We start from the raw sequence: 26,910 nt of genomic DNA, 5'->3' as shown, positions 1-26,910 counted from the left end.
TTCGGGGAGTTCTCGGGTAACGACGTTACACGGAGATCGAGCTGCAGGGCGATGCGCGCAGCGGATACCGGGGCGCAATATAGCGGTTTGGTGCTTGCCTTCTCGCACTCGCGCTCTTCTCCCGACGAAAGGATCATATTATCCAGGCGCGCGTTGCTCAGGAGGATGAGATCTCACTGTCTACCTTCCCCGCATCGACGTGCAGTTTCTCGCGTCGCGTCGTCGTTAATCACGGCTAATAATCGTCGCGGTACATCCCGTTGTGTGTTCGCTTCTCATACATATATGAGAGACTCGAAAACCACCATCGAATTCAATTCCGCGCTCGCAATATGAATTCGCCACCCCGGCTAAGAATCTTCCCCGTAATCTGCAGACGATTGGTAGCATTGATCACGCTGCGTTCGCACGTGATGCCACTTCTTTAGAACGAGAATATTACTTAATATATCATAAATGTTTTATTATACAAAATCACCAATTTCAACTCTAGAATAAAAAGACTATACGGGACAAAGTATCGCAATTCATGTTGAATTAGATTATTCAATGTTAAGAAAAATATATGTATATGTACGAAACATTTGTAATTTTTTCCTTTACTTAAAATTATAATTGATATATTATATTCTCCTTTAATTAATAATATTATAATTAAAATTTACATTTAAAATTAAAATTATAACAAGATTGTAATAAGAGTTAGTAAAGATTTACTTCTAAATTATGTGTTGTCTTTTAATTAATTTGAATTATAAGTTCTTTAATCAACTCAAAGTCGATTCTTTCTCTAAAATTCCGAGTACCCGTAGTTTACGAATTTATCAGATAATTGACGTGCGTTTTGTGTTACCTTTCACACCCATGTCGCCGCAATAACGACGTTTGACCTTATTGAGACACTCGTAACGGTCGATTGAACCGGCGACGTATTGCACGGAACATTGATAAGTCAGTTCCTGACATATCTGCTCGACGTATGAGGAAGTAAAAACACGCTGAGCCGTCGAAACCATTAAAAAAGAAAAAGAACGCGAGTCTCCGCGAACTAAAGTTCGCGCGATAAAGACGTTACAACCTATGAAAAAAAAAGAGGGAAAATATCGGAGGTAAAACCTCCACGGCATCTCAGTATTTTCAGCACTGATCTAAATCGCCGGGATCGACGAAGTATGATGAAGTGGTGCTTTCGCCGCGCGGTAGCAACGCGATACGCCCTGTCCGAATCGTAATTTCATCCAACAGCAGAGGAACGACCGCTATTAATCTAAAAACGCATCGTTTCGCGTCATCGCGTCCTTTTTGATTCATCGCGTCCCGGATGAGTAATGTAATACGGTGCGCGTTTGCATTGCAAGCCTTACAACATCCTCGATCAGAAACTCGACAATTTCGCATTGTAATTTTTATTTATTGAAAATATCTCTCATTAAAAAACAATTTCTCTCGTCATTAGCTAAGACAATAACTTATATCTGATTACTACTTTTTTCGTTATACACTTCTTATTTTTTATTATACATTCGTTAAATCAATACTATTAAAAACGTCTCTCTTTATCATCTACTAGAAATATGTGGTCACGTTAAAGCAATACAACTCGTTACTAGCAATATCCAGCATGTGATGTTGCTACGGAAGCTGGAATCATTGCATCGCTATGCACAGCACGTCGCTATTTTACGCTATTCCTCACAGAAGTGCCTTCTGCAAAAATCGATCTATGTAAACGTATAGACGACGCTAGATGCGCTTGAAAGGAGCTCGGCGTTCTCGGCGTGCAAGAGAGAGAAAAGATATCAGTAACGTCATTGCTTCGCGAAATTCCAAGGAATTCGACTGTGACTTCATGCATTTTTATGCCCTCCAATCGGTGTAATTGTCTCCCCTTGACTCTCTCTCTCTCTCTCTCTCTCTCTCTCTCTCTCTCTCTCTCTCTCTCTCTCTCTCTCTGTATCGCATCCATCCAGTTCGGCTGCATCGCGGTGCGTTCAGGCGTAACGACGATCCGAGCGTCGACGAGACGAAATGGAAATTCACGGCTTTCAAATCCCTCGTGCGCATCGACACGATGTCGGAGTGATTTTCCTTCGGGCCCTCTCTCGGTCCCTTTCCCTATAAACTATAATCCCTTAACGCCAGAGCCGCGGATAGAACGTTTCCGTACCGCATCGAAATTTACATCCACGTCGAACGCGTGTTTTCGATTGCGGCACTGACTTATATGTACCTTCGCGCCGAAAGATTTTTCCTGTATAAATATGAGATGGAAAAAACGTATATTTCAATATGGCAAGAATATTTCGCTTCTATCACTGACTCTTTAAGTTCACGTAAAATTTTTATTCCTTAATATACTTGTAATGATTATTTTTAAATTTTATATTTCTCTCTCCTTTCATTTCTACGGTCTCTTTTTTGGGTCCTTTGAAGAATGGCGGACCTGCTGACGAGTTGATCAATTTTGAAGGATGAGCATCTCTCAAATGGATTTCGTAGATCGATATGAGCGTTCGTGCGTGCTTTCCGATCGCAATGTCCGTCGAAGAAAAGAAACGCGCCCTCCGTTAAGGGTTACGTGGCCGGAATGTTAATATCCCTTCTGTAAGTGAGAACCCGGAATAATTTCGTAAATAGCTGCGATTCACTCGTCTCCGCCAGCCCTCCTCGACAGTTTTCCTTCTTTAATTTCTAATCCGGGCCCGGCGTGCCAACGTGCCAAGTCCCACCACCAAGCGGCGGCAGCCGCTTGTTTTAACTTTGTTTTAACTTTAAATGGACTTTCATGGCCGACGCGGGGAGATATTAGTTGCCGTTGTAATTTTGTTTCGCCGCGCACGGTTGCCTTTGCGCGTTTCCGCACCGCGCTCGCGTCCCGCCTTTCCACCGCTATAGCGATTTATCCTAGACTTATGTTTAGGTCAATCGAGCTAATGGCGGCGGTAAATGCAATGCAATCGTAGAACGGAAAATTAACTCTCCGTTCTCTCATAATGTCGGTTTGCGGAATCGCGGCGATATTTTATTACTCATCCGTTTCTGTTATTATTGAACGTCATTTGTGAGCACTTAACTACACATATAGTTGCAAACTGTGAGATATCTCATCATATATGTATACATCTATATATATAAGTATCTCATTTGATTAAACAGTATCATATTTTAACATCTTCCGTATAAAGAAAAAGAAAAATAATAAATTTACGATAAAAAGCGTACTTAATAGTTTTATAAATCTAATAGATTAGCCTAGCTCTCTCAATATAGATCTTGTTTATTATATAAAATATATATTAATATATTATATGTGTTTGACATATAATACAATTGTTACGATAAATAAATTCTGCTGATTCTGATCGGTTGTATCAATCGTTTTTTACTTGTTCTTCATGACTTAAAGATTAATTAAACATTATGACATATTATCTACATAAGTCGCAAAACTATAATAGTATCTAAATAAATAGTATTTAATCTAATTAATTAATAATGGTAATATTAAGTAGTAGCATCTATTAAGTGCTAGTTAAAAATGTATTCAATTTTCACGTTTTCAGCGGAATGTTTAAATTGCTAAAAATCAGAAATAGTGACTCACGGTCCAAGAGAGCCGAAGTTTTTTAATCAAAAAATCGCTATCCTGCTTTAGCATTTTTCACATTGCAAAACCAAACGGAAACTAAAAAAGTTGCTCGCCGGCGTATCGAGAAAACATCTTTTCCGGGCTTTCTCCCTTCTTTTCTCCGCGCCGCGGTAGGTACCAGAATACCAGGTATCACTAGACGTTTCAGCGATTGAGGAGAAACTCGCGTGCAGAGAAGAGTAGCTGCCGCATTGAATGGCTCGCGCCGGCATCGCTTTGACAGAACAGCCAACGGGGAACTTTCTACTAGATATCCGGAGATATCATGAATTGCATCCGAGCCGGAACCGCCCGACTACCTTCTCTCGTCGTCAACCACGTCGCCCATCGTCGCCGGTGGCAATGGTGGCATAGCTGTGACGTGAACGTCGTCTCAAATATCTCCGTACGTATTCGTTCGAGGTGGCCCCGAGACGTGACGTTTCAAACTTATGCTTGCAAAGTGATTACACGAGAGAGTCCGGTCGGTCTCCGGTCACCAACGGCAAGACGGCGACGACGACAACGATGACGACGACGAGGACGAGGACGACGAGCGACGGGCGACGGCGATACGCTCGTTTGTGCCATTCACGGTGCCTGCATCGCTGGCACTACAGCGACGCGAGGCGACGCCGAGGCGTTAATTCCCGCGCTGCTTCGCTTTCGCGCAACTGAATTTCATAGATTGTGTGCCGGGCGGGCCGAGCGATTGCCGAGCGACGCACAATAAAGCCGCGCGCGGCAATTACGGCGTTGGAACTTTCACGGTAAAGCGAGCCCGCTTATTGAGAGGCTAACGTAGTTAGGTTCATTCGCGGACGGCCGTTAAGGTATGATAACGACGTTATTACTTTGTCGCGAGGAGAGAGAGAAAAAGAGAGAGCGAGACGGTGGAAGAGGAAGAAAACTATCGCGACTCCTCCGTGCGGCACGTCGGGCAGATTTCTTATTTAATTAACGTAATTAAAGTATTCAATTATTACGAGAGACAATTGTCACGTTTCCAGCGAGAGGTAGGGGAGAAAGAAAGAAAGAAGGAGGGGGGAACGAGCGTGACGAGCTAAAACCCCCGGAGGACTCATAACTTCGCCGTACTCGCCCGTATCCAAAGCCCGCTCGGAGATTCCACCGCGAGGATAGAGCCCTTTTATCTACGAGAGTTATGAGCGCCGATAATTTTACGGCCCCGTTGTAAAACAACGCGTAAATACGCGGCACCCGGTAGCGATGAAAAAGAAATGACAACGGGGGGAGAAAAAGATGAAAAAAAAAAAAAAAAAAAAAAAAAAAAACGAGAAGAGGAAGAAGCGCGTCCTCATTCGCGCGGAGACGCGTCGTTCGATCGGATACATTAATATATCGATCCGAGCGTGATTTCGACGGACGGGAAGGAAAGAGAAGAGCCCCACCACCCCGATCCAATTTTCTTATTCTCCCGGATCCGGGGAACCACAAACGAAACACAGGCCACGAAATACAGGCCCTAAAATCCCTCGGTAGACCGACAGGGTTGAGTGATATCCGCATATTCAAATCAGACCAGTGATTTCCACTTCGAGAGAATGTCGCCCGACAAGCCTTTTTCCATCTAGCATTCGGAAAGCATTCGAAAGCTTTCCCCGTTATCGTCATGTTATAATCGTAAATTCCTTCATCCATAATCGGGCGGGGAAACTAACGAAACGCATTGGATAATCCAATTTACACGCTTTTAAGCAGTTTAATTTACCTATCGGGAGAAGTAAATAACTTATCTAAACATACCAATTTCTACGGAATCGATAATCTCAATAATCTAATTTGATTCGGATCGCGCATTCGAATCGCTCCCCTTCAATTCGAACAAGATTCGTGGGGTTGGATGGGAAATCTATCGCAAGACGAATAGTTTGGGCGAGACCGGGGTTTGCTGGAACTCGGGTCTAGAAGGGTTCCGCTCGCTCCCTCGTTCGCGGGGACGATGTGCGTCGACGGGTGGGAAATACGCGGACGTATGACCCCGGGGCGAAGTCGCCGCATATTAATCCCGTACAAACGGTACTCGCGGCAGTCGCGGCTGCGAGTATTTTTCTCCTTCTCTCCCCGCTTGTCTCTCCCTTGTCGCCGCCGAACCGCGAAACGCGCGGGCGCGCGTTATTTTTTTTTATTTTAAAAATGAATGCGGAGGAGAGAGTTACTCCGGGCGACGGAGCTCCAGGCGGGGGAGACACTCTCTTGATTAAAACCATCGATCTCTCACCGGGATTACGGATGCATTTAGAAATCAACACACGCGGTAGCGCGCGCGCACGCTCGAACGCATCTTCCCCGGGCTCGGAACGCGCGTTTCCCGATGATCATCTCACCCGTCTCCTCCCCCCCCCCAATATTTGACGCACGTGCATTTGCATTATTCGCCGTCCGCGAAAATCCCCGACTTTTTAACAGCCGAAGGAAGTGAGTTCGTCGCCTTGAAACAAAGTTCCTTTGAAGTTCTGTTATTCCTTACATTCGCCACTTTGTATCATTATTTATTCAGGGGCTTACTTGCTTTCCAATTTTCGTTCAGTTATTGTAAAATGAGAAAAACCATCACTTTATTTTTCATAAAAAGCTGGCAATAACCGGTTGTTAAAAACTTGTTGCGAAAAAGGAAGAGAAAGTCCCGAACTTTTCGTGCTAGAAAAATTAATAATGAAATACTATATAAGAACCCTCGTGTATGAAATTTTCGCAATTGCTTTATAATGTCGTTACGATTTTTTGTTTTAGGAAAACAAGCAGATATTAATAATATTATCACAGAGTAATATAAAGTGGTATTTTAAAAATTAAATTTAACAATCCTGTGCCAACCATGTAGGTATTTTACAAAATGAAATATATATGATGGAGAGAATATGTAAATAAAATAATATCCATATTATATAGCTTTCTATCAATATTCACACAACTTTTAATGGGTTAAAACCTATTTGTGTCTCCATATGTAAATCGAACGGTAACCATCAGTAATTATAGATATTTCAAAGAAAATTTGATTTTGCCATTTCTATATTTACGTACAAAAATCTGTCTGTAGTTCGTTTATCAACAAACCGACATAATTAAATTAACGACAGAAATATCCAATTTTGCGACAGTTAATATCCCTCTTAGGGGGTGTCCAAAAAGATTGGATTCGCGAATATAAAGTTATGAATAGAGATATATTCAATTAGCTAAATAAATTTTTGTCATCTACTCGCATTGGCAAAGTACAATTTGTCAAAATTCTTTATTTTTCGTGTGATCGCAATAAAAAATTTTTTTCTTGATTGAACGTGATAAAACATATTTTGATGCTTTTTGCGAAAGAAAAATTATTCGCCGTCGAAAATACAATGTATGCATCATTATTTGATGATGCGGAGAACACAGTGTGGCGTCGAGTCGATTAATATTCCGTTCGGATCTCTCCACACCCCTGTGTTCTCTGAAAACCACAAAATCCTCGTCTCTGCTGTTACTAAGGTAACCGTATACCGTCGCGAAATCACTCGTAAAACCGTCATGGGAGGGTGCGAAAATGTCCCGGTCGCTTTACGGTCTCCCAGAAATCGCCTTGCGGCACGGCGAGCTCTCACCCGGTCGAATTGTCTTTTTATCGCGGCGGCTTATTCGCGCAGCTAAATTTCGGAGCGGCACCCGGTACATTTAACGTCGTTCGTCGCGCACCACCGATGCACATCGATGCACATGTCGTCGCCGCGGCACACGATACGGGTACCGACGTATCGACTCGCATTACGCACATACTCGCGGCACACATACTCGCCCGCGTAAATGCACACGTTCGCGTAACGTACATCAGCTTGGATGCTAATACATGATCGAGCGCACATCATTCGTACGTTATTCACACGCGCACATATAATGTTATTTGAAAATTCTACGATAAAGCGCAAATACGCATTAAGTGTAGAAAAGAAAATTATCTATCTTAAGGCGCGTTTCAGGCTAATTGTAAGTAAACTAATGCGAATGAACAATTCGCTTCAATGGATGCAAACAACGTTGAGTGTTACCGGCGGTGTTTACAATCATTGAAGCAAGTTATATTGTTGCCGTTTATTCGCGCTCGTTCGCCTGATCTGTTCGGTTATTATCCTTCTTATGTCAATTTCTATCAATGCAGATTAACTTTAATTTAGATTTAACTTAATTTCTGTCTTTTTCTAGTCCTAAAAATTAGATTAAGATATGAGAAATTATGTTAAACCAAAATTAAAGTTTATCTACACTGGTAGAAACTGTAGAAACATACATTTATTAAACGAAGAAAATTGCCTCTAAAAGTGTCTTCTAGTATTGTCAATAATCAAGAGTGCAATTGGAGTCATATGGAGAAGCGTAAGTTCAGTGTAAACGTGGCGGATTAACTTTTATCTTAAGATTTCCGGGTTGGAGAGATAGAACTGTGGCTGTGAACGTCTGTACGTGTACGCGACGTGTGCAGTGGCGAAGATAAGCTGGCGAAAATACGCGAAGTCACGTATTTTATGAAATACGTTATATACATATCCATATAACTTGGAAATGCGCGGCTGTATATGCGTGTGTAGAATTTTGGCGGCATTAGTAGGTTGCGCGAAAAGGTAAACGCATTTTCCGGATGGGCTCGCGCGGGGAACGGCGCGTGCACAATCCTTCCTTTCCTCCGCACGAGGATTCTGCGACAGATCAGACTTACGTGCCTGTGTATGTGTGTGTGTGTGTATGTACACACAAGAGTTCGTGTACAATTTAAACATGCGCCGAGGATGCAGAGCGTGGAAACTGTTTGCGGATAAAAATTAAAAGTAGTATCTCTTGTTACAAAGAAGCACGAATGTTACAAATTAACTAAATAACTTTTCTTTCTGGAGAAGAGAAAATAAGTGTTAATCTCGTATTATAATTCTATAGTATAACTCTATAAATAACTTTTCTCTCTGGAAAACGTCGTAGAGAATAGTTTCTAAAATATTTTCCAGAAAGAGAAACTATTTACAAGATAGTATCCTAATTGATTTATAAAGGATATCCGCTTTCACTATTATACTCTTAAAGATAAACTGTCGATACTTCTAATATCGAAGTGCATATCAATGCCGAGGTGTCGGCGTATCATCAGAAAATCATCGATGCGCTTTCACAGTATCGGCGGTCATACCATATCGCAAGCTGGCTGGAAAGTCATCAACGGCGAGCGGACGTGATGAAATCCGATATTAAATGCAGTAGATAAATCACTCCCAGATTTATGCAGAGGGCACGGGAAAATATTTTCGGACTGTGCTGTATGAGCGGGCACTTCCGCACGCGCGTTTTATTTTCCAAACGTGATCGAGCAGACGTTGTTATTGAGTTCGGTGGACGTACTCCCGCAACGAGAGGCGCGATACCGCCTGCGTTTCCATGCACACATGTAATATCGAAATTAATTTGATGCGCATGCGAATGTTTTTTTCGCACACTCCGCGCTGCAGATATCAAACGTGATATAACACGCGTTTCAGCGTGTTCGATAATACTTTAGTAATCTTCGCGGAATCGCGTGGTAAAGCGAGAAGGACGCGTAAAGATGGGATGATATTAACGAGCCGTGGGAGAAGCAAATCGAAAGTTGAGGGCACCGCCAAAAAACAATCCTTCCTCACTGTTTTCAATTTTCATTAGGAATATAATAGGTTTCGGACTTAATTAGCGTTTATAAAGTAGGTTAAAGCATTTTACTGCTGCAAGCTTTTTGCTGTTACGGATCGCAAAAGTCCGCCGAGATATTATGCTCCTTAAACAAAGTTACAAAAGAAGACATCTAGCTACCATCGTTTTACATCGTGCGCAGCTTTATAATAAAGTTTGCAAGCAACCTCCGATCTTTTCAGCTATACATGCTGCTTTATCACTATTTGAACTTTGAACATTTCTGAAGACTATTATTTTCTATAAGTTTTCTCCAGTAGCAGTAGTAACTCGATATAATACCGATCCGGGTATAATACTGTTCTCGATATATTACAGTCAATAATAGTATTAGATACGTAATCGCAGCTATGTATACATATATACACACACTTACACTCACTTTGCTCAATGGTAGAACTGTGTATTACCTTCAATATACTTAAATATCGTGATCTCGTGTAATAAACTATAAAATAAATTTCAAAAAGTGTCTCAATTGTCCATTTTCTGTTATTTATCTCTTCTATACCTTCTCTCTAAAATAATTTCATTCTTACTCTTCTCACAAATTTCAATCATTTCCTTTCTCTGTACGTTATTGTATTATTTTATTATATAATTACTTTATTAATCTTTTCTACCCTATTTTTTCATCCCTTTAATATAATTAACGAAAGAGGAAAAGCAACATTATTTATAGGATTTTCAAATATTTGAACGCTTCGAATATAATGTCCAATTTTATTTCCATAATTTTAATTGTTATTATTACAATCATTTGATATATTTAATCGTTTTACTAATGTGCCATGCAAAAAAGGACTTTGAGTAATATAGCTTTCAACTTTGTGGTAATTGCTTCCGATATATTGCGGGTAGTAAAATCAAAATATAGTTCAATTTAGCTGTAATCAAAATCGGTTACATTGCGTAACGCGTTTGCAGCTTCGGCGATCGCATTCGCATGTCGCGTGTCATTTTATTAATTGTAAAATCATTTAATTGGATGGTTTACAGACACAATGAATTCTGAACCTGAGCTTCCAGGTGGTTTGATTTTTTCCTCTCCAATAGCGGAAACAAATTCTGAATATTTTTAATAAAACGTACAGAATGTTCGCAGCGTGTGTTAAAACTATTGACGGTCAGCGAGATAACTGCGATAATACCTATAACTGTATACAAGTTAATTATATTAATGCGTGCTAACAAAAATTTATTTGTTGACCATAGTAGTTAAATCAGTGTAGAAACAAAAGAGAGCGTTTAGTTTAAAAGAATATAAAACAAAGGTACATCCTAATCCGTGCAAATAATTGTTTTCATTACTGTTTGGAAAGGAGTAGTGTTATATCATCTGTCATCTATAATCACTTTAACTGAACGCTGCTTGAAAGCAAACTAATTAAACTCTAAATTGATACGCTTAATGCACTGGCGGCGTAAATTCGCATTGTAATATTAATTAGCTTCGTATATTCCGCATTAGCAATATCATATAACAGGTCAGTATACCCGCGCTTAGCGCTTACACTATTTCGTTAACTATATTGGACTTCAACAAAAGTTCGTCTGCGAGGCATGAGGGCTCGATGTCGCACTGTCGTCTCTGTGCTGGAAACGGACAATCAACTTTACTAATGCGTACACGTTTGAATATGTGTGTCACGTGCGATCCTAGATCATGGATCAAAATGAAAAAAGACGCGGTGCATTTGTGAAAATTCCCTTGTCTGGCAATAACGCTCGAGACTCTTGAACAATGCGTTTGTAAATGCGTATTGTTTATCATCGTTACCGCAACAAATACCTGGGGCTAATTTATATTAATTATGTATTACATTGTAATAAATGTTATATTATATTCATAAATATAAGTGTTGTTTTATACGACATATCATATTTTACATTATTGTTCATTTTGCAATAGTAAATGCCTTTTTCCGATAATATATTTATGTAACACGCCCCACAATTTCTTTACTCATAGAGAACGAAATGCTTTGCTTCCGAGAAATAAGCATATGCTCCAATATCTTCATTCGTATTTCTCGAAGCATTTCTCCTTCGATGAATAAAGGCACAGACACTTGCTTGCAGTTTATTCATACGATCCAATATCTTCATTCTTCGAAGCATTTTCTCGATAAATAAAAGAAAAGCAAGAACTTCGCTTCTCTTTATTCGCGTTATCCATTAACGTATTGGCAATTTGCAAAACATCCGCGAAGGCAGATAATTACATGCCGTGTTTTTGTAGTTGAAAAGCAAAAGAGAACAAAGCAAGAGAGAATTTATTAATCTTATAACATATTTATATCGTTCCAATCAATAACTGTGCAAAATACAAAACAAGTTGTACAAATTGCAACAAGTTAGAACAAGGCAAATTTAACCAAAAACTCTTAAGTAAAACAATAAAAAATTATATCTTCAAAACCTACTTTAATAAAGGAAGGACTTTTATATTACTTCAACAATTTCGCTCTGAATAAAAAATATCGATCGAATTTATCCGTGTCTTATTAATTTACATCGAAAGTATGCGTTCATAATTCTGAATGACAGGCTTCTAGTTGAAAAATTTCTCTTTAGACTTAAATCCACACGCTTGTCAAATACAGAGGAGTGAATCGTCGTTGCATAACGACGCAGCCCGCATCGTTCGTGCTTCCGGGTCTCGCGCGGGACTTCCGAAGCGTCGTTTCCGAAGTAACGAGCCATTACTCTCGGTCAAATTGAGGCTGAGGTTGCAGTATGTTTTTTCGATAATTACCAGCGCTATGTAGCGCTGGTCCCGTCCTGCCCCCGTCTTCCGCGAACGAGAACGCGTCCACCGCTAATATTCAATCAGTCGGCGAAAAAGTTGGCCGTTACTCCTGATATCGAGCGTCCAATTATTGCCGACGTTAAATCAGTTCGAAGCATTGTTCCCGCCCGCGGAGAGGGCCCCTATTAAAAGTTAATGCATTTGTCACACTACCCGCGCCACTACACAGAAGTACATGTACAGATGCACTCGTGCGCACGGCGCTCCGCTGGTTGTTAGGTTTTTAATGGATTTATGATTGAGGAGCGCGACCTAAAAAATTATCAACCTCCACCAAACGAGGGAAACGAGCATCGCGAATGAATACGGTTAATCTCGTTGCGTCCCTTCATCACGAAACAACCACCGCGTGGGGAGAAGACGCGAAAGAGAGAGAAAGGGAGAAAGAGAAAAAGAGAGAAAGGAGTAGAAAGAGGGAGAGACGCTGGGCTGCACTTCATCAGCTCGCCTTTCTTTTAATAAGCACATCGAGCTTTGCGGTGAACTCGCTCTCTTCCTCCTTCTCCCTCTCTTTCTTATTTCTTATTTTCCTTTTTTTTCCCCACGTCAAAACGTGCTTCTAACCTTTCTACATTTATCACCGCCCACTGCAGCTTAAGCGGCAATTTTGTAGCGCGCTATGCATGTGCTTGCTTCAGCCGCCCCCGGGCAATCCCCTTAATGTGTACTTTTTCTCACTGTCATAATTGAGGAGCCGCCCGAGAAGGAGGCCGCGGCACTATCCCCGGGAATGTTCTTCTCTCATAAATTCCGGCCTTACGCCTCGCAAGTGTGCGCCTTTGTACCTCGGCGCGCCTCGTGTTACGAGATATTAGAAAAAATTTTCGCGATTTTTCATGCGCCCTCGACGTCTTGTACTACACCTACGAGAAGTACTCTCGGGCTTCTAACTAATCCGTATGTATAATTTCATCATCGAGAAGTGTCTATTTCAATTAGCTTATTTGTTAGTTTCCACATCACGGACGGCAGTGTTGGTAATTGAAATGTATTTAAAAATGTTCTTAAAAGTTGAGTATTAGATTGTTAATAAATTTAATATATAAAATATTTTAACATCTAAATATATTAAAAATGTAAAATAATTAATAATGTATTAAATAATGTATATTTAACATTAAGATGTTAAGTATCTATTATTTTACGAATTAAACTTAGTTCTATTTTATAATGTAAAAAAAAATTTTCGTGATCGAGTAAAAATATCGTTTATGTCAATTATATTATTAACCCTAGCTCGCTACACTCCGGTCCAGTGGACCGCCGAACGTTTTTCGGTTTTCTAGTTTTCACATAATAATATAATTTTCTAGTTTCCTTATAATAAGTTCAATCAGTTTAAATTCAAATTATTTTCTTGACCTGATATTATCATAAACATCTTATTCAGAGTTTGTATTTTCAATTTCTACTGTATATACAAGCTTAAAAATATTAATTAGAATAAAAATAACAATGCGACAAAATCGAGCGGTCTCACGGACCGGAGTGTGGCAAATTAAGAACTCGAAAATAAGTATGGGGAGTTAGCTAGAGTTAATACAAAAATTGATAAAGAAGGCAAAATATAATTAATTATTTAAAATGTTATTAATTATTGATGATATTTATTAAATTCTTTCTTCGGACTTTTTTACAGTACCTGTCCACAGAGTTGAATTAAAAAAAAAAAAACTAATTTGCGAGATACATAATTTAAGATAAGATATAGATAAGATTTATAGGAAAAAAATAATTATTTTACCGCCACGATCAATTAACTTTGCGTGAGATTGTCCAGAAAATATACTCGTACCTTTTGAAAAAATGTGCAAGTCGGATATTTCAAGAATATAACGTTTATTCTCTTTTCCACATAATTTCGATTGAAACAATCTCTCAACGAGCGGTGGCTGTCATGAATTAAAAGTAAGTATCTCGTGATATCTTGGCAGCTTCTTAAAGCAACTTTTAATAAGCTGAGCGAGTAGCTAATTATATTATCTTTACCTTTAGCCTGGCTCCCGCTAAACAAATTTCCGATTCGACGGACTTGCAGTAAAATTTTCATTACGATGAAAGATAGAACAAAAGTTCGCGATATGCAAGCTACTTTGCCTCCGAGATGGCATATCTTAAAGTTTATTACAGATATAACATTACGCGATTATGTCATCCTTTTAAAAAGGCAGTTTTTTCCACGATACAATTCAACCTTTTCTATCTTTAAAGCTCTTAAGAGACATTTTAGAATTTTCAATAAAAAATACTCTATGTATAAATTCCAATTATCAGATTGATATCTATATTTTACACAATATCTAAATTTAAATTACTTTTTTATTACTATTACAAATGATTAACCGTGATTATTGAAATAACAATCGAATTTCTCTCGGTTTTCTATCCTAGACATATCTTAATTGTTTTTCTTTAATTACAGAATGTATAAAAAATGAATTTCAGTTTTCGCTATGTGTTGCTTCGTCTAGATTAAATACGTAAGTCGGTTTTTTTAATTCTTGTTCTTTTTATTATCCTTAAATTGTGTCTTGCTTCCATTCTTTCTCAAATGCTTATTGCGCCATTACTGTGGAAACCGTGTACAGGTGTAAATGACGAGAATGTCTGCAGTGTATTGAGCTCCGTGGGTTCGCTAAACCCAAATTGATACTCTGTGCAAATCAGTCATTTCTGCGGAAATTCCAGATACATCAATCGCGATAAAGGCGTCATGTTATCTCTCGAGATTAAATCTGAATACTAACGACGTCTCATTTGTCAACAATTAGCAAAAAAGCGAACATGCACGAACAAATCCGCACAATCGCCGGGGATCCGGTTCGGTTCGATCCCCTCGGCGCATCGTCGGCATCGTCGGCGTCGTCGTCGTTCTCGTCAACGTCGTGCTTTTTCCTCATTCCCTCGTCTTTGACATAGCGATCGGCACTTCAGTCCCGGGCACTCTTTTTCCCGCTCGTCAGCCGGTCGAGCACCAAAAAGGAGGACGTTTTGACCGAGGCGCTTTATCGAGGAGCGAGCTGCCCGATCGACAATATCTCGACAATTCACCCTCGAGCGGAACGCTGCCGATTCCGTCCGTTCTCTCCTCCTCACCATCACGTCCCGCCTCCGCCGCTGCAACCTCGTTCCCTCGTCCTTTCGCACTTCTCTTTCTTTCTCTCGTCTCTCTCATATTTTCCTCATTTTATTTCTCCCCGGAAAGAGAGCCGGTAGCCTGTGGCTGCCGTACATTCGCGCCTCCCACTTTTCCGGCGCGGCGGTCCGCGCATGTATCAAAGTTACATAATAAATTGAATATTATATCCAACGGCGCGAACGATAGGACGAGAGAGAAAGAGAGATAAGGAGAGACAAGAGAGAGAGAGAGAGGGGCAGGGAGAAGGGGGAAAGGGAAAGGATAGAGAGCTAGGAGAATCAGTGGGAAAGAAGAAAAGCGATACCGTATAGTCCTGCGGGCCTGCGCCATGCGAGTCGAGCGCGTCCCGTTACGACGAGCGTCCCGACGCCGCTCTCTCGACTCGCTCGACGGCGCGACCAGCTCGACGCAGTCAGTACACGCGTCCCGACGCCCGGGAATGCGTCCGTCGACGGAGGTGTAGTTTTGCCGCGCGCGCGGCGCTCACGATCGTGCGGGTGAGACTCCGCTGAAAAACGTGCAAAATTCGCGGGTCCACTTGAGGAGGGAAAGAGAGAAAAAGTGCGCGAACGAAGGAGCGGAAAAAAAAAGAAATTTACGCGCGTATATGGCGCGCCGTGTCACACTCTTGCCAGTATAATGCTACACTTTCTTCGCGAGGTAATATTCCTCGATGAAATTATTAATTTTTTTTTTCGTTCGAGTTAACAGTGAAATTAATTTATTTTTACACACATCTTCCGTCAAACGGTGATATCACGCTCGAGGATTTGAATCCCTTTGGTTCAACCGGAGTGAGTTTGACATGTAGATAACAGTCCATTGTTAACACGGATGCGGAGTGGTCTTTGTAATTTGGACGACGCACTATGTGCAAGGTTGAAGTAAAAGACAGGAGAGGGAAGAGATATGCTCACGTTAGCTCGCCACGGTGCAGTTGTAGTGTAGTTGCGTTCTTTTTTGCGTGATAAGTTGCTCCGGCGCTGAACATGGCAGCCGAGATCTCAAATAAAAATCGACGCGAGTATGCGTAAAACCGGCGTTACTCCAACGTTAACGTAAACAATATTGTTAAAAGGACGTTTTAGAGCACTTTACGCAGTTACGCACGCAGTGAGTTATTGCGCTATATTTCACGTTATGCGTGGATGCTGCAGAAAAAAAGAGAAAGAGAGAGAGAGAGAGAGAGAAAGAGAGCTTAGATATTCTCTTTTCCCTCCCTCCATGTCCATTATACGAGTCGCATACCGAACGTGTTTCTCGTATACAGACAGAAGGGAGTATGCGCGCAAATAAAAATGTGTTTATATACGATGCAGTTTTACGAGGCAAAGTCTACAAGTCAATACATCTGATGACTATACTAATGATTTCGATTAATTTATACTTCAGAAACGAGCGCGAACTTAATTGCTAATTTAAAGTAAATTTAGAATAGAATAATGTTTCTGAATAATTAATATGTTATATCTTTATATACAAAACTCTTTCTCGTAAATATAATTAAATTCCATTTCTTATTTCTTGATAATCTCTGAAAGATTAATCCTCATAGGTATTACATAAGTATGTATAAGTATTTGAACATCCTGATAACTATTTTGCAAATTAAAATTATAGTATGTTAAAAAGTAAATATAAAATTATTTAAAAAATATAAAATTTGTTTATCAATTTGTACATATATATAAAATAATACGTAAAACTCATCCGTATTTTTAAGAATTAATATTTTATAATTTTTATTCAGAAGAGATCAGTTTTCAACCATGACACTGCGCATTGCAGAAATACATCCATTATCGAACTGTTCGTATATGGACATTAAAAATGCATTCGTTCATATCTCCTCAGTCTTGGAAGGAAAAATATATGGCATCTATCTAGATAAATCGAAAGAAGCAAGGAAAAATACTGCACATTTGGAAAAAGCAAGATTAATCGTAAAGAAAATATTAAAATTCGCTTTGTCAAAATAAAATGTATTATATTAACATTTCTGATACAGAAAGAAATAAGAATTCTTTTGTAATAAAATTATGATATTAACATTTTCGATATAGAAGAAAATATGAAATATAGATATTTCTTATAATAAAATTACAATAGATTTTTCGAAAAATTATTTAAAAAATTTCCATTGTCAGATAACATATATATATATATATATATATATATATATATATCCGCTATGAATATTAAATATATTTCTATAAATACTTTCTTTTATATACCGAACATACCGAAATTTCATTTCAATGTTCTCTCATGAGAAACTAAATATCGCATAGCGACGTGATTATACGAATTCACCGTCGTAGAACGTTTAGAGCAATTCTATTCAGATGAAATGATGTTTATGCACGATTTACGTGATATCCGAATTAATTCATTTCCGCACAATACCGGTCACTCATAAAGCAGACATATGTCCATCCGTGGTATTATGCTGGCTGAAATTATTCTTCGCGTTTATATGGAAGAGAGGCAGAAAGAGGGAGAGGGCGATTCGGTGCGATGCGATAGCCGGAATAAATCACTCAGAGTGATATAACGTCGTCAGTATGAGGAATCGCGGATCACGGAGATTCCTTGCGCAGGGTGGAATCAAATCTGCTCCATTTGGCGATGTGGGGGTGGGATGTATTATCATAAGAAAAAAGATTATTGAGAACCCTGCCCGAGATAAAGTCTGTCCGTAAATTGATCGGTCGCTCGGGAGTTTTTTCGCAACGTCGTTTCGGACGCGATTAACTCAGCTTGGATACGATTTTCGGCTGGCACCGATCAATTCGTCGAACGGGAATCGACGAGACGGGCTGAAGAGAACGACTATTAGGGAACGACAGTTTAAGCCCGCCGACTACGCCAGTAAATTCTTTCGTCGTACATCATTTTTTTATATTTTCTATTCGATCGAGCGATAGAGATCAATGTCACTTCGGGTTAGCGTCTCCCGCGTGTTTCACGTATACGTTGCCATTTCATCATATTTTATAACGATCGTTATGTATTCTGCCAATCTCTTGGTATTGATCATGACACGAAACTGTTCGTGTGAAAATACGATATAGAGGAATTTTAAGTTGAAGTTTAGAAATAAATAGAAATTTATACAAAAAAAAGAGTTTGTGAATAAATCTTCTATGAGATATATTCTTTATAAGAAAATAAGAAATCAAAACAATATATGTTGTATATATAATTGTCACTTTACTTTCGAAGAATTAATGGATGTATTGCAGCAAAGAAATTTCACTCTTTCTAATTTTATCTCCGATAAAATTTTAGTAATTAGTTAAGATTTAAATGAAATACATTGACACAGTATTTCGGCTTGAATTACATTCAAAGCTAAAAAAGATATCAAATTTAATTTATATATTGTAATTTTATATTATATCTGCGCCAAATACAAATGTGACTCGATGCTTTCATAAATTAGAAGAACTTAATATGATAAAACAAATATGTTACAAAAACTGGCAATACATATCTAGTTTTCAGACAAAATTTAAAAATACCCCATTTTTTCTAATAATTCTCTCTCTCTCTCTCTCTCTCTCTCTGTCTGTCTTCCTTCAGCTTTAATTTTAATAGTTTTTTTTAACATGTTGAATAAAAGACTTAGAAGAAACGTATGTACCAGGCTTCTCGCTTGCGCTAATCCTTTTTTTCGGAAAATCCTGAAATTCCGCAGTGAAACGAGAACAAGAAACTTTCACAGTCATTATTCCACAGCGAGGAGTGAATTTACGTTCGCGGGAGGAAAATTTGGTCGCGTATAAATCTCCGTGGGGTTCGTGTTTTTCGCTTATTGTTAGCGTTTCTAGGATTTTAGCATTTTCCCGAACGCGGTTTCTATCGCGCTGCACCGCATAGCAGGACCGATTGGTATTCCGGCTTAGCGGTAACATTCGCCTGATACTCTCTTTTTCTCGCGGCGATTGTTTGTCGGCAAACATCCGGGCCGCGGTAAACGCGGCTTAAGAGAGTATAAGAGTACGGAATATTACTTGTGCAAGATCGTCTTTATGGATGTTGATATTGCCAATCTCTTCGCGGCGGGTGACTCACGATAATGGCAAAAATCAGATTTATAAGCGCGCGCTTTTACTTATTCACACCTCGTAAAAAATTACCTCTGTAGTAGGTAGCGTCCGATATTACGACGTCGGAAATAAGCAAACAAGAGAAAGAAAGATTAGATGATTAAACGACAGAAGCGATTCCGGTAATGCAGCGAGTAATGATGAGCCGGGGTAATAAATTCAACAAAGGCGTATGAGAATAATGGCATCCGATCGAAGAGACACGAGGCATCCGGAGGATGGATAATAGGAAAAATATTTTCAATGAAAAGAGGGGTGGGAGAGGAGGAGAGAGAGAGAAAGAGGGGAGAGAAAGAGAAAGAGAGAAAGAGACGAGAGAAATCGAGCCGTAGAAATTACAGCAGCGGAAATGGAGCGAGAATTAAACTCCGTGAGGCGGATTAAAATATTTTCACGCGACGATAATTGAGGAATAAAAGATTTTCGCCGTACTCGAATAAATCAAGCGCCTCTTCGGGGCGCGCGCGGTCCCGGATTTCTCTCTGCCGTATCTTATCGAATCGAGATGCCGCGAAGATATATGTGCGATCCTCAGATGGAACGTGAAAGTACTCCGTCCGTATTGTCGGATTCATAAAATAAAAGGATAGAATAAAAAGAGCAGACGCCTCCCCGACAAGGCTGGATGGTACAAGACGCCTGAATTTATCGGGCATCAAGAGATCGATCGCGATCGATACGTCATGATTTTTACTTTACGACAAGCTGCCGAGGATTAAATTCGAGTGCGCGAGAAGGCGGAAGAAAGACCGTGCGTCAGCCAGATAGAAATAGAATCTCGGTTCAAAATATTTTTTTACAGGCAGATAACCGAACGCCAGGGAGATATTCGCCCGGCCGGGGAACTAAACTCGGACTCAACAGCTTGGCCCCGGGTTTTTCCCTTGGCTTTCATCAGATAAAATTGCAAGTGGAGAAGCTGCTTCTAAAGACTGGAGAGGTAAAAGAACCCCGGGGAAGTACCGGTCGGGAAGTGAGGCCGAAATTAAGAGCCAGAGGAAAAGGTGGCGGCGGCGGCGAGTGATAGTGGCGAAACGTCCGTGATATTCGAAAATAAGAGTATTTTCGCGCGATACAAAAGTGACACAAGCAATCAGCGGGTATATGATATCTCGGATATCTCTCCTCTTTAACCTCAATCTCTCAAAAAAATCACGACGCTCTCGCCGGAAAATCTTTCCCTTCGTCCGGCTCGCAAGGACCATCGATCACACGTAAGCGTGATGGGACAAAGAGCTCATAATCTGACATTGGCGTGCCAGGAGAAGGACGGTGGAGTGACGATGAGCCAGAGGAAAAAAAAGGGTAGACCCGTGAAAAGGCGAGGGGTAATGAGCGAGTCGGCGCGAGACAGGACCAAGAGGGGTTTTCATTTGGTCCTGTCGTAAATAAAAATGAGTAGTTACTCGGCGTATAAGCGCGGCGTAGTATAACGCGGCCAAGAGGAGCGCTAAATTCCGCCTCGTATATGCGGACTGAAATCTCCGCCGCTAAACGGCCGAGATAGTTATTTACGAGATGGCGTAAAGGGTAGTTGTCCCGCGCGTGTTTCCCCGAAGGGCGACGACCAACGAACGACCGCGTCGCAGCATCCAGGATGTACGACCCAAGTCCGGCAAAACACTTTGACGGTCGATTCTCCTCGTACATTACGTGGAATTGCCGTAAACTTAGTGGCGTTTATACGTCGCTTGACAAATGTATCGATCGAGGAAGGAGACAAGGAGAAGCGCGCAAAACGTAAAAAAAAAAAAAAAAAAAAAAATACACACGAACGAGAGAAAGAGAGTACGGCGCGGGAACGAAAAGAAAGTTCTTGCAACACGTTAACCGGTTCACCCACCACCGCCTTCGGCGGTTCGAGAGCAGCTAGGGGTGGCCTCAATCCCGGAAAGCTTCGTTTTCTCGCGATAGGCACGGCCGATTAAGAGAGTCGTTTACTTTCCTTTACTTTAGTTTATAGTATATAGTTTTTAGTTTATGTGTATCTTGTTAGAAATCTTTCCGTTCTCTTAACCTCAAGAGTATTTCCGTCATTATTATTTTGGCACTTTTCCTTTTTCTTTCATTATTGTTTCATATCATGATATACAATAAAACTGTTTATCATTAATATCGCGCATATTTTCCTGATAGCTTAATATTCTCCTAAGAGATTTTACAAAATGCAAATAGGGAAGGAATTCTATTATCTTGAATTAATAAATAAATATTAAGATTAAAGTTTATTTCTTAACATTAATCTTAAATTTTATTTCTTCCCTATCCATTTATCTGTACATTTTGTTCGAAATAATATAAAATAATAAAATATAAAATTCAACGACATAGATATAAAAGACATAGCGAGACACTGTGAGATATATTGAGACGGACGAGATGCACTGTATCCATTTAAGTGAGATTTTCAAAACTGGGCTTTTTCAAGTATCATCATCATCAATAAAATGTTGTTTTGCTAATTGTTCCAAAATTGGCTTTTTGACGTATAAATCGATACAACAGCGGAAAAAATATTTTTCAAGTTTTACGTAAAAATACAAAAGCTGCACTATAGCATCTCCAATAATTTCAACAACATTATACATCTCTCGCACACACATTGCTGATATAACCAACTTTAGCTCTAATAATTGTAATTAAGGTTTCAATATTCCGGAAACATAATATGTTGTGTAATATAAAGCACTGTGTTTTAATATATCTTTAAATAACAATTGCTTGTTTCAATACACACATTCAAATATTTTGGCACAATTCGCAAACATTACGCGAGTATGCTATTATCCTGCGGCTTCAATTCATTTTGTATTTTCATGATTAATTAATTAATTAATTAATTATCGTACATTTGGAGTATTAATCAGAATGCACCATAATATCTCACGTTATTGTACATTGCACCTTGCAACAATTATCGTGGGTTAATCGTATCCAAAGTGCAATAAACGTCGGAAAATTTTCTCGTATTTCTTTGTAGTAAAGTCCAAGATGTAAGAAGAGAAACAGAAAGAGAGAGAGAGAAGGAGAGAGAGAGGGAGAGAGAGAGAGAGAGAGAGAGAGAGAGAAAGAGAGAGAAAGAGAGAGAGAGAGACGAAACGCGCGGGTTGACAGAGAACGCAATGGTTTGTTATTCTCGTTCAAGCTTTTCTTTCGTTCTTTTCAGAATGAGAGTGGCACGGCTATTACTGTGCTGCGTACTTCTCGAAGACTACAGCACCAATCTCGGCGGAACGGCAATTACCAGTGACGCCATGCGCCAAGACGGCTCCTCGTCCGCGACGAATCCGACGCTATCAGGTACATACCCGTATATATACTCATCTGCATATTGCCAGCTGGTTTTTCCTTTTCTCGCTCTTTTCCGCGTCGCGCAGACGGAAATTCTCGTCAGCGTTAATGGCACGTGCCGAGGAATGCGAGCGAGCAAATATCCCGTATTACCGTCAGAAAAATAAAGGACACTCGCGTCTCTCGCTTCAAGTATCTTTTACCCTCGGTCCCGTCCAATAAACATTGGTAAATGTTCGGAGGATTCCTCCCCTCGAATATCTTTCGACTTAACATACAGCAGGGTTCGCAAGATTATTCCTTGTACTAAAATGTATCCTGCTTAAATTACAGTTTATATTCGACGCGAGTACAAATTATCTCCCGTTACTTGACATAATATGCTAATTGATATTGATTTGCGACATAAAAGTAGAAACAAATAAAATATTATTATCATTTCAGCACGTCTCATTCGTATATAGATTACTAAAAATACAATTTATTTAATTTATGTTTGAAATTTTTAATATATTAATATTTATGCTCGTTTTTTTTCACAAATTATGTAAATAACAAACACCGTCATATTCGTTTAATAAGTTTCGATAATAGAGATAATTTAGGGGATTTTTTAAATATATTAAATAATTCTTCTCAACAAATTTTTTGAACATTAAATAATTCTCCTACAATCACTATTGAAATTTAATTCTTATATAAAACAAGATAGAACTCGATTTTCCAAATATTTAACTTAACGTGCGAATCATAATTTCGTTTCTTTACAATCATGATAACGGTGATACGGAGGTTATCCCCTCTAAAGTGCGTCGGTGCAGCTTTTCAATTATTTGATAAGATCGCGTGTTTCTCTCGTGTCGATGATCGGGGTATTTGACCGGCAATAATCGGGGTAAAAGGAATCACTTCGTGTTGCGTGCCGACTCGTAAATAAATGCCGTAACGTCACGTGTTTCCTACACGAGCCGGTATCCACTCCGCGACGTCTGAAGGGTTTCCCCGCGGAGCATATAAAGCTTTGTGAAAAATCTGAATAATGCATTGTGAAATATTATCTATACGTGGTAGATTTATACGGTGTTGCACCAGCGATACGTTGCCTTTATCACAGAGCCCGATAATGTTTGGCAAAGAAAAGGAGAAAAATTTCCTCACGCAAATCTCGATCCGACACAGCGTGGTTTAAACGGCTTAAATCAGCTTTCCGTTTAAACAAACAGGAAGTGTATCAAGACTAATTTAATTTTCATCACGGCACGCAGTCACACGAAAATTTACTATTTATTCAACTGCATGAGTTTTTTCAGAGCTTGGTATATAGTAAAACTTTATGCACTGAATATATAAAAAATTATAGAGGAAAATTACTTTCATTTATATTACTACAAATGTAATGCAAAATGCAGTTACGTTTTTCGTATTACAAACAACCGGATAATATAATCAGCTTTTCGCAAATTCCCCAAAGGACTTCTGTCTCTTCATTTTTGATCATGCATCGATCTACCGTATATAATCTCTGAAAACCATGCGTAATTATCAGCGTGTAAACTCAAATACTTTAATTTAATGGGGAAATACATGTCATAAACTCGTAAAGCTCGTAAAATATTTCAAAGAGTATAACTGGTGTTGGATATAGCAGTGCAAGTTTGCGGAGTAAACTCGATGCATGCAGATTTCACGCTCGTTTATTTTTGCGGATTGTTCAGAAATCGCGGCTTACAAACTCGTCGGATCCACCTTCATTTTTTTCCCTCTTTCGCGATTTCTACAGTCGGGAGCGCATTATCGCTATCGCGATACTTCATAAAGCTAATCGTCAGTGCATTCAGAGATATGTGGTCGGGAAATCTACACGTGTCAAAGCGACAGTACATGATATCCGTGTTATTTTTAATTGTTGACATTGCAATAAAAATAGTAAAAGCAAACATACATTATCACGTACTCATATACATATATACAGTAGCGTTTTATATGAAAATAATTTTATATATACTGCAACAATATAGTAATATAGAAACAATATTACCTATAGTAAATACAATATATAAAATTATTCATTACATTTTTGATAACTTGTAAACATGATTAATATATTTCTTGCGAACAAAATTTTGTCACGAAAACTCTCAGTCCGCGCGCGCGTATCTTACAGTTTGTTAGCGCTAAAGCGCAAAATCATCCGTAAAAGAAAAGAAAAGAAAAGTATACGGAACTTTATCAGAGGTTGATCGCGAGAGGAGAAACGTAAACGAGAACTAGAGAAGAATGGAGCCGCGCGGAGAACGTCCTATTTGGTGGGGAATTGTCGACGTCGACGTCGACGTCGTCGCCGTCGTCGTCGTTGCGTCCGAAGTTGAAGTGGTTCTAGTCCGGCCCGGCATTGCAACCGGGTCCATGCCGGCTAGTTCGCCAAGTTTTTCCTTTGAGGATGAAAGATATTAATTAAACTGTCACAGACACGGTAGCATGCGCGCGCGCGCGCGTGCACGCGAAACCCCCTGCCCAACTTTATTTCGCCACTTATAAGTTTACCACTTAGGCGCCAGCGTACGCGAGCGTGCGGGCGGACCGCTGCAAGTCGTCCTTTTACGAATCTAATGCGTGATATTTATGTGCACGATAGACGGAATAGATGGAATATCATGGCGAGGCACGCGAAAACGTGACGTATATGCATGCAGAAGGATTGGCCAATTATGCGTCAGCAAGCGTGCCTGAAAGATGCACGCCGGAAACAGACAGGTCGTTAATACATTCTCCTTTTCTTCTTTTTTTTCTCTCTCTCCCTCTTTATCTTCTTTTTATTTATACTTTGTATATCTGTTCTCGACAAACGCATATTTCAATTACAACTATGTGCAATATATGATATGCAAATTTTTGAAATTGCAGAAAGTATAGTTTGAAATTAAGCTTTAGGGGAAATTGTTTCACTCTCCAATAAGAAATATCATATAAATCGTTGAATTTATAGATCATCGTATATTTTAGATTGTATAACTGTCATTTAAATTTTCTTATCTTTTTCATGTATTTTAGTTAAAATATTTAAAAAGGAAACGTGTATAATAAATGACTCTTCTACCTATCTGCCGTTTTCTTTATTTAACTTCACCTACTTATTCAACACTTTCTGACAACTGACGGCGGTTCCGCTTAACATTTCGATAGCCGATAACTGATAGGTGAAACTAGAACACCGTGTAAAAAGATGAGAACAAAATGCGTACTAAAGCGAAATTTGCTAAGAGCAATCCTTTGTACCGATCCTGTTCAGAACAGGTGAAGTTTCATGCTTTCAAACGAAGAGAAAAATATCTGCAAGCGAGACGCGAAACTTGCCAATAACTGTGTCGCGTTAATAATTACATGTAAATGTAGTGGATATTCATCTATCGTCAAAAATTAGTGGAAGAATTGAACGTAAACTCGGAGCGAAATAAAGTATAGTCGGATACATTTACAATTATAGAATTCGATCGCTATTAAATACTCGGTAAAAGACTATAAAGAGAGAAAAATTGATCTTTACAAAGAGATCGACTCATTTTTATATCTTTAATATATTCTTCTTTTATCCTGGTCTTAATACGTAGCGTAAAAGCGCGTAGCGCTGATATGTTAAATAAATAATTAACATAAAAGATTAACATATAAAAAAATTATTAAATTATTAAATTAAATATTTCTTGTAAGGCAAGAATTTTCCAAGCATATTATTAGTATTTTGTTTAAACTCGCTTGAAATATTTCGTACATACCTTCCTTTCTATGTCAAATCGTACCTATGCCATATTAAAAAATAATATAATTTATTTTTAAAAGATATAATTTTTTAAAAAAAATCAATAATAAATCACTTTTCTTGATTAATTAAGCTCTCACAAAATTAACTAAAAGATTGCAAAAAATAACTCGGAAAATATGCGATGTGACGCGCCATGATATGAAAAGATAGGAGCAGTCGATATATCGGATGTGTTGATTTCATTCGTGCAATGATGATGATGATTAAGAGATGATGTAATGCAAGTTGCATATAGCGCTGCTATATCATTCGCTTCGGATAGTGTAATGATCTTATCTATCAAATGCCACGGTACGCGCGTGATGTCAGATCCTCGTGTGTAATATACTCGTACGTGTCTATCTCCGTAATACGTGACGTCGCAATACGTCTGCCTATTCGCACTGTGATATCATTCCA

General features: G+C 39.2%; 2 protein-coding genes across 2 annotated transcripts in view; one reads left to right on the top strand and one right to left on the bottom strand.

The window, feature by feature from the left end:
- Pygo (pygopus family PHD finger) overlaps nt 1-26,910 on the bottom strand; it is an 87,499-nt gene that overhangs the window by 40,130 nt on the left and 20,459 nt on the right. The window lies entirely within an intron of this gene.
- The window catches only part of LOC143906272 (lachesin), a 50,955-nt gene continuing 39,680 nt past the window's right edge, over nt 15,636-26,910 (top strand). Inside the window, exons 1-2 of the mRNA XM_077422236.1 lie at nt 15,636-15,948; nt 22,567-22,700. Coding sequence (XP_077278362.1) covers nt 22,568-22,700 — 133 coding nt within the window. The 5' untranslated portion in view covers nt 15,636-15,948; nt 22,567. The remainder of the gene's footprint in view (nt 15,949-22,566; nt 22,701-26,910) is intronic.

Source organism: Temnothorax americanus, unplaced genomic scaffold (genome assembly GCF_048541705.1).
Source record: "Temnothorax americanus isolate GAGA-0224 unplaced genomic scaffold, ASM4854170v1 Scaffold7, whole genome shotgun sequence".
Taxonomy (NCBI): Eukaryota; Metazoa; Arthropoda; class Insecta; order Hymenoptera; family Formicidae; genus Temnothorax; species Temnothorax americanus.
The sequence above is the reverse complement of the archived record's forward strand: the minus strand, read 5'-3'. Positions and strand labels throughout refer to the sequence as shown.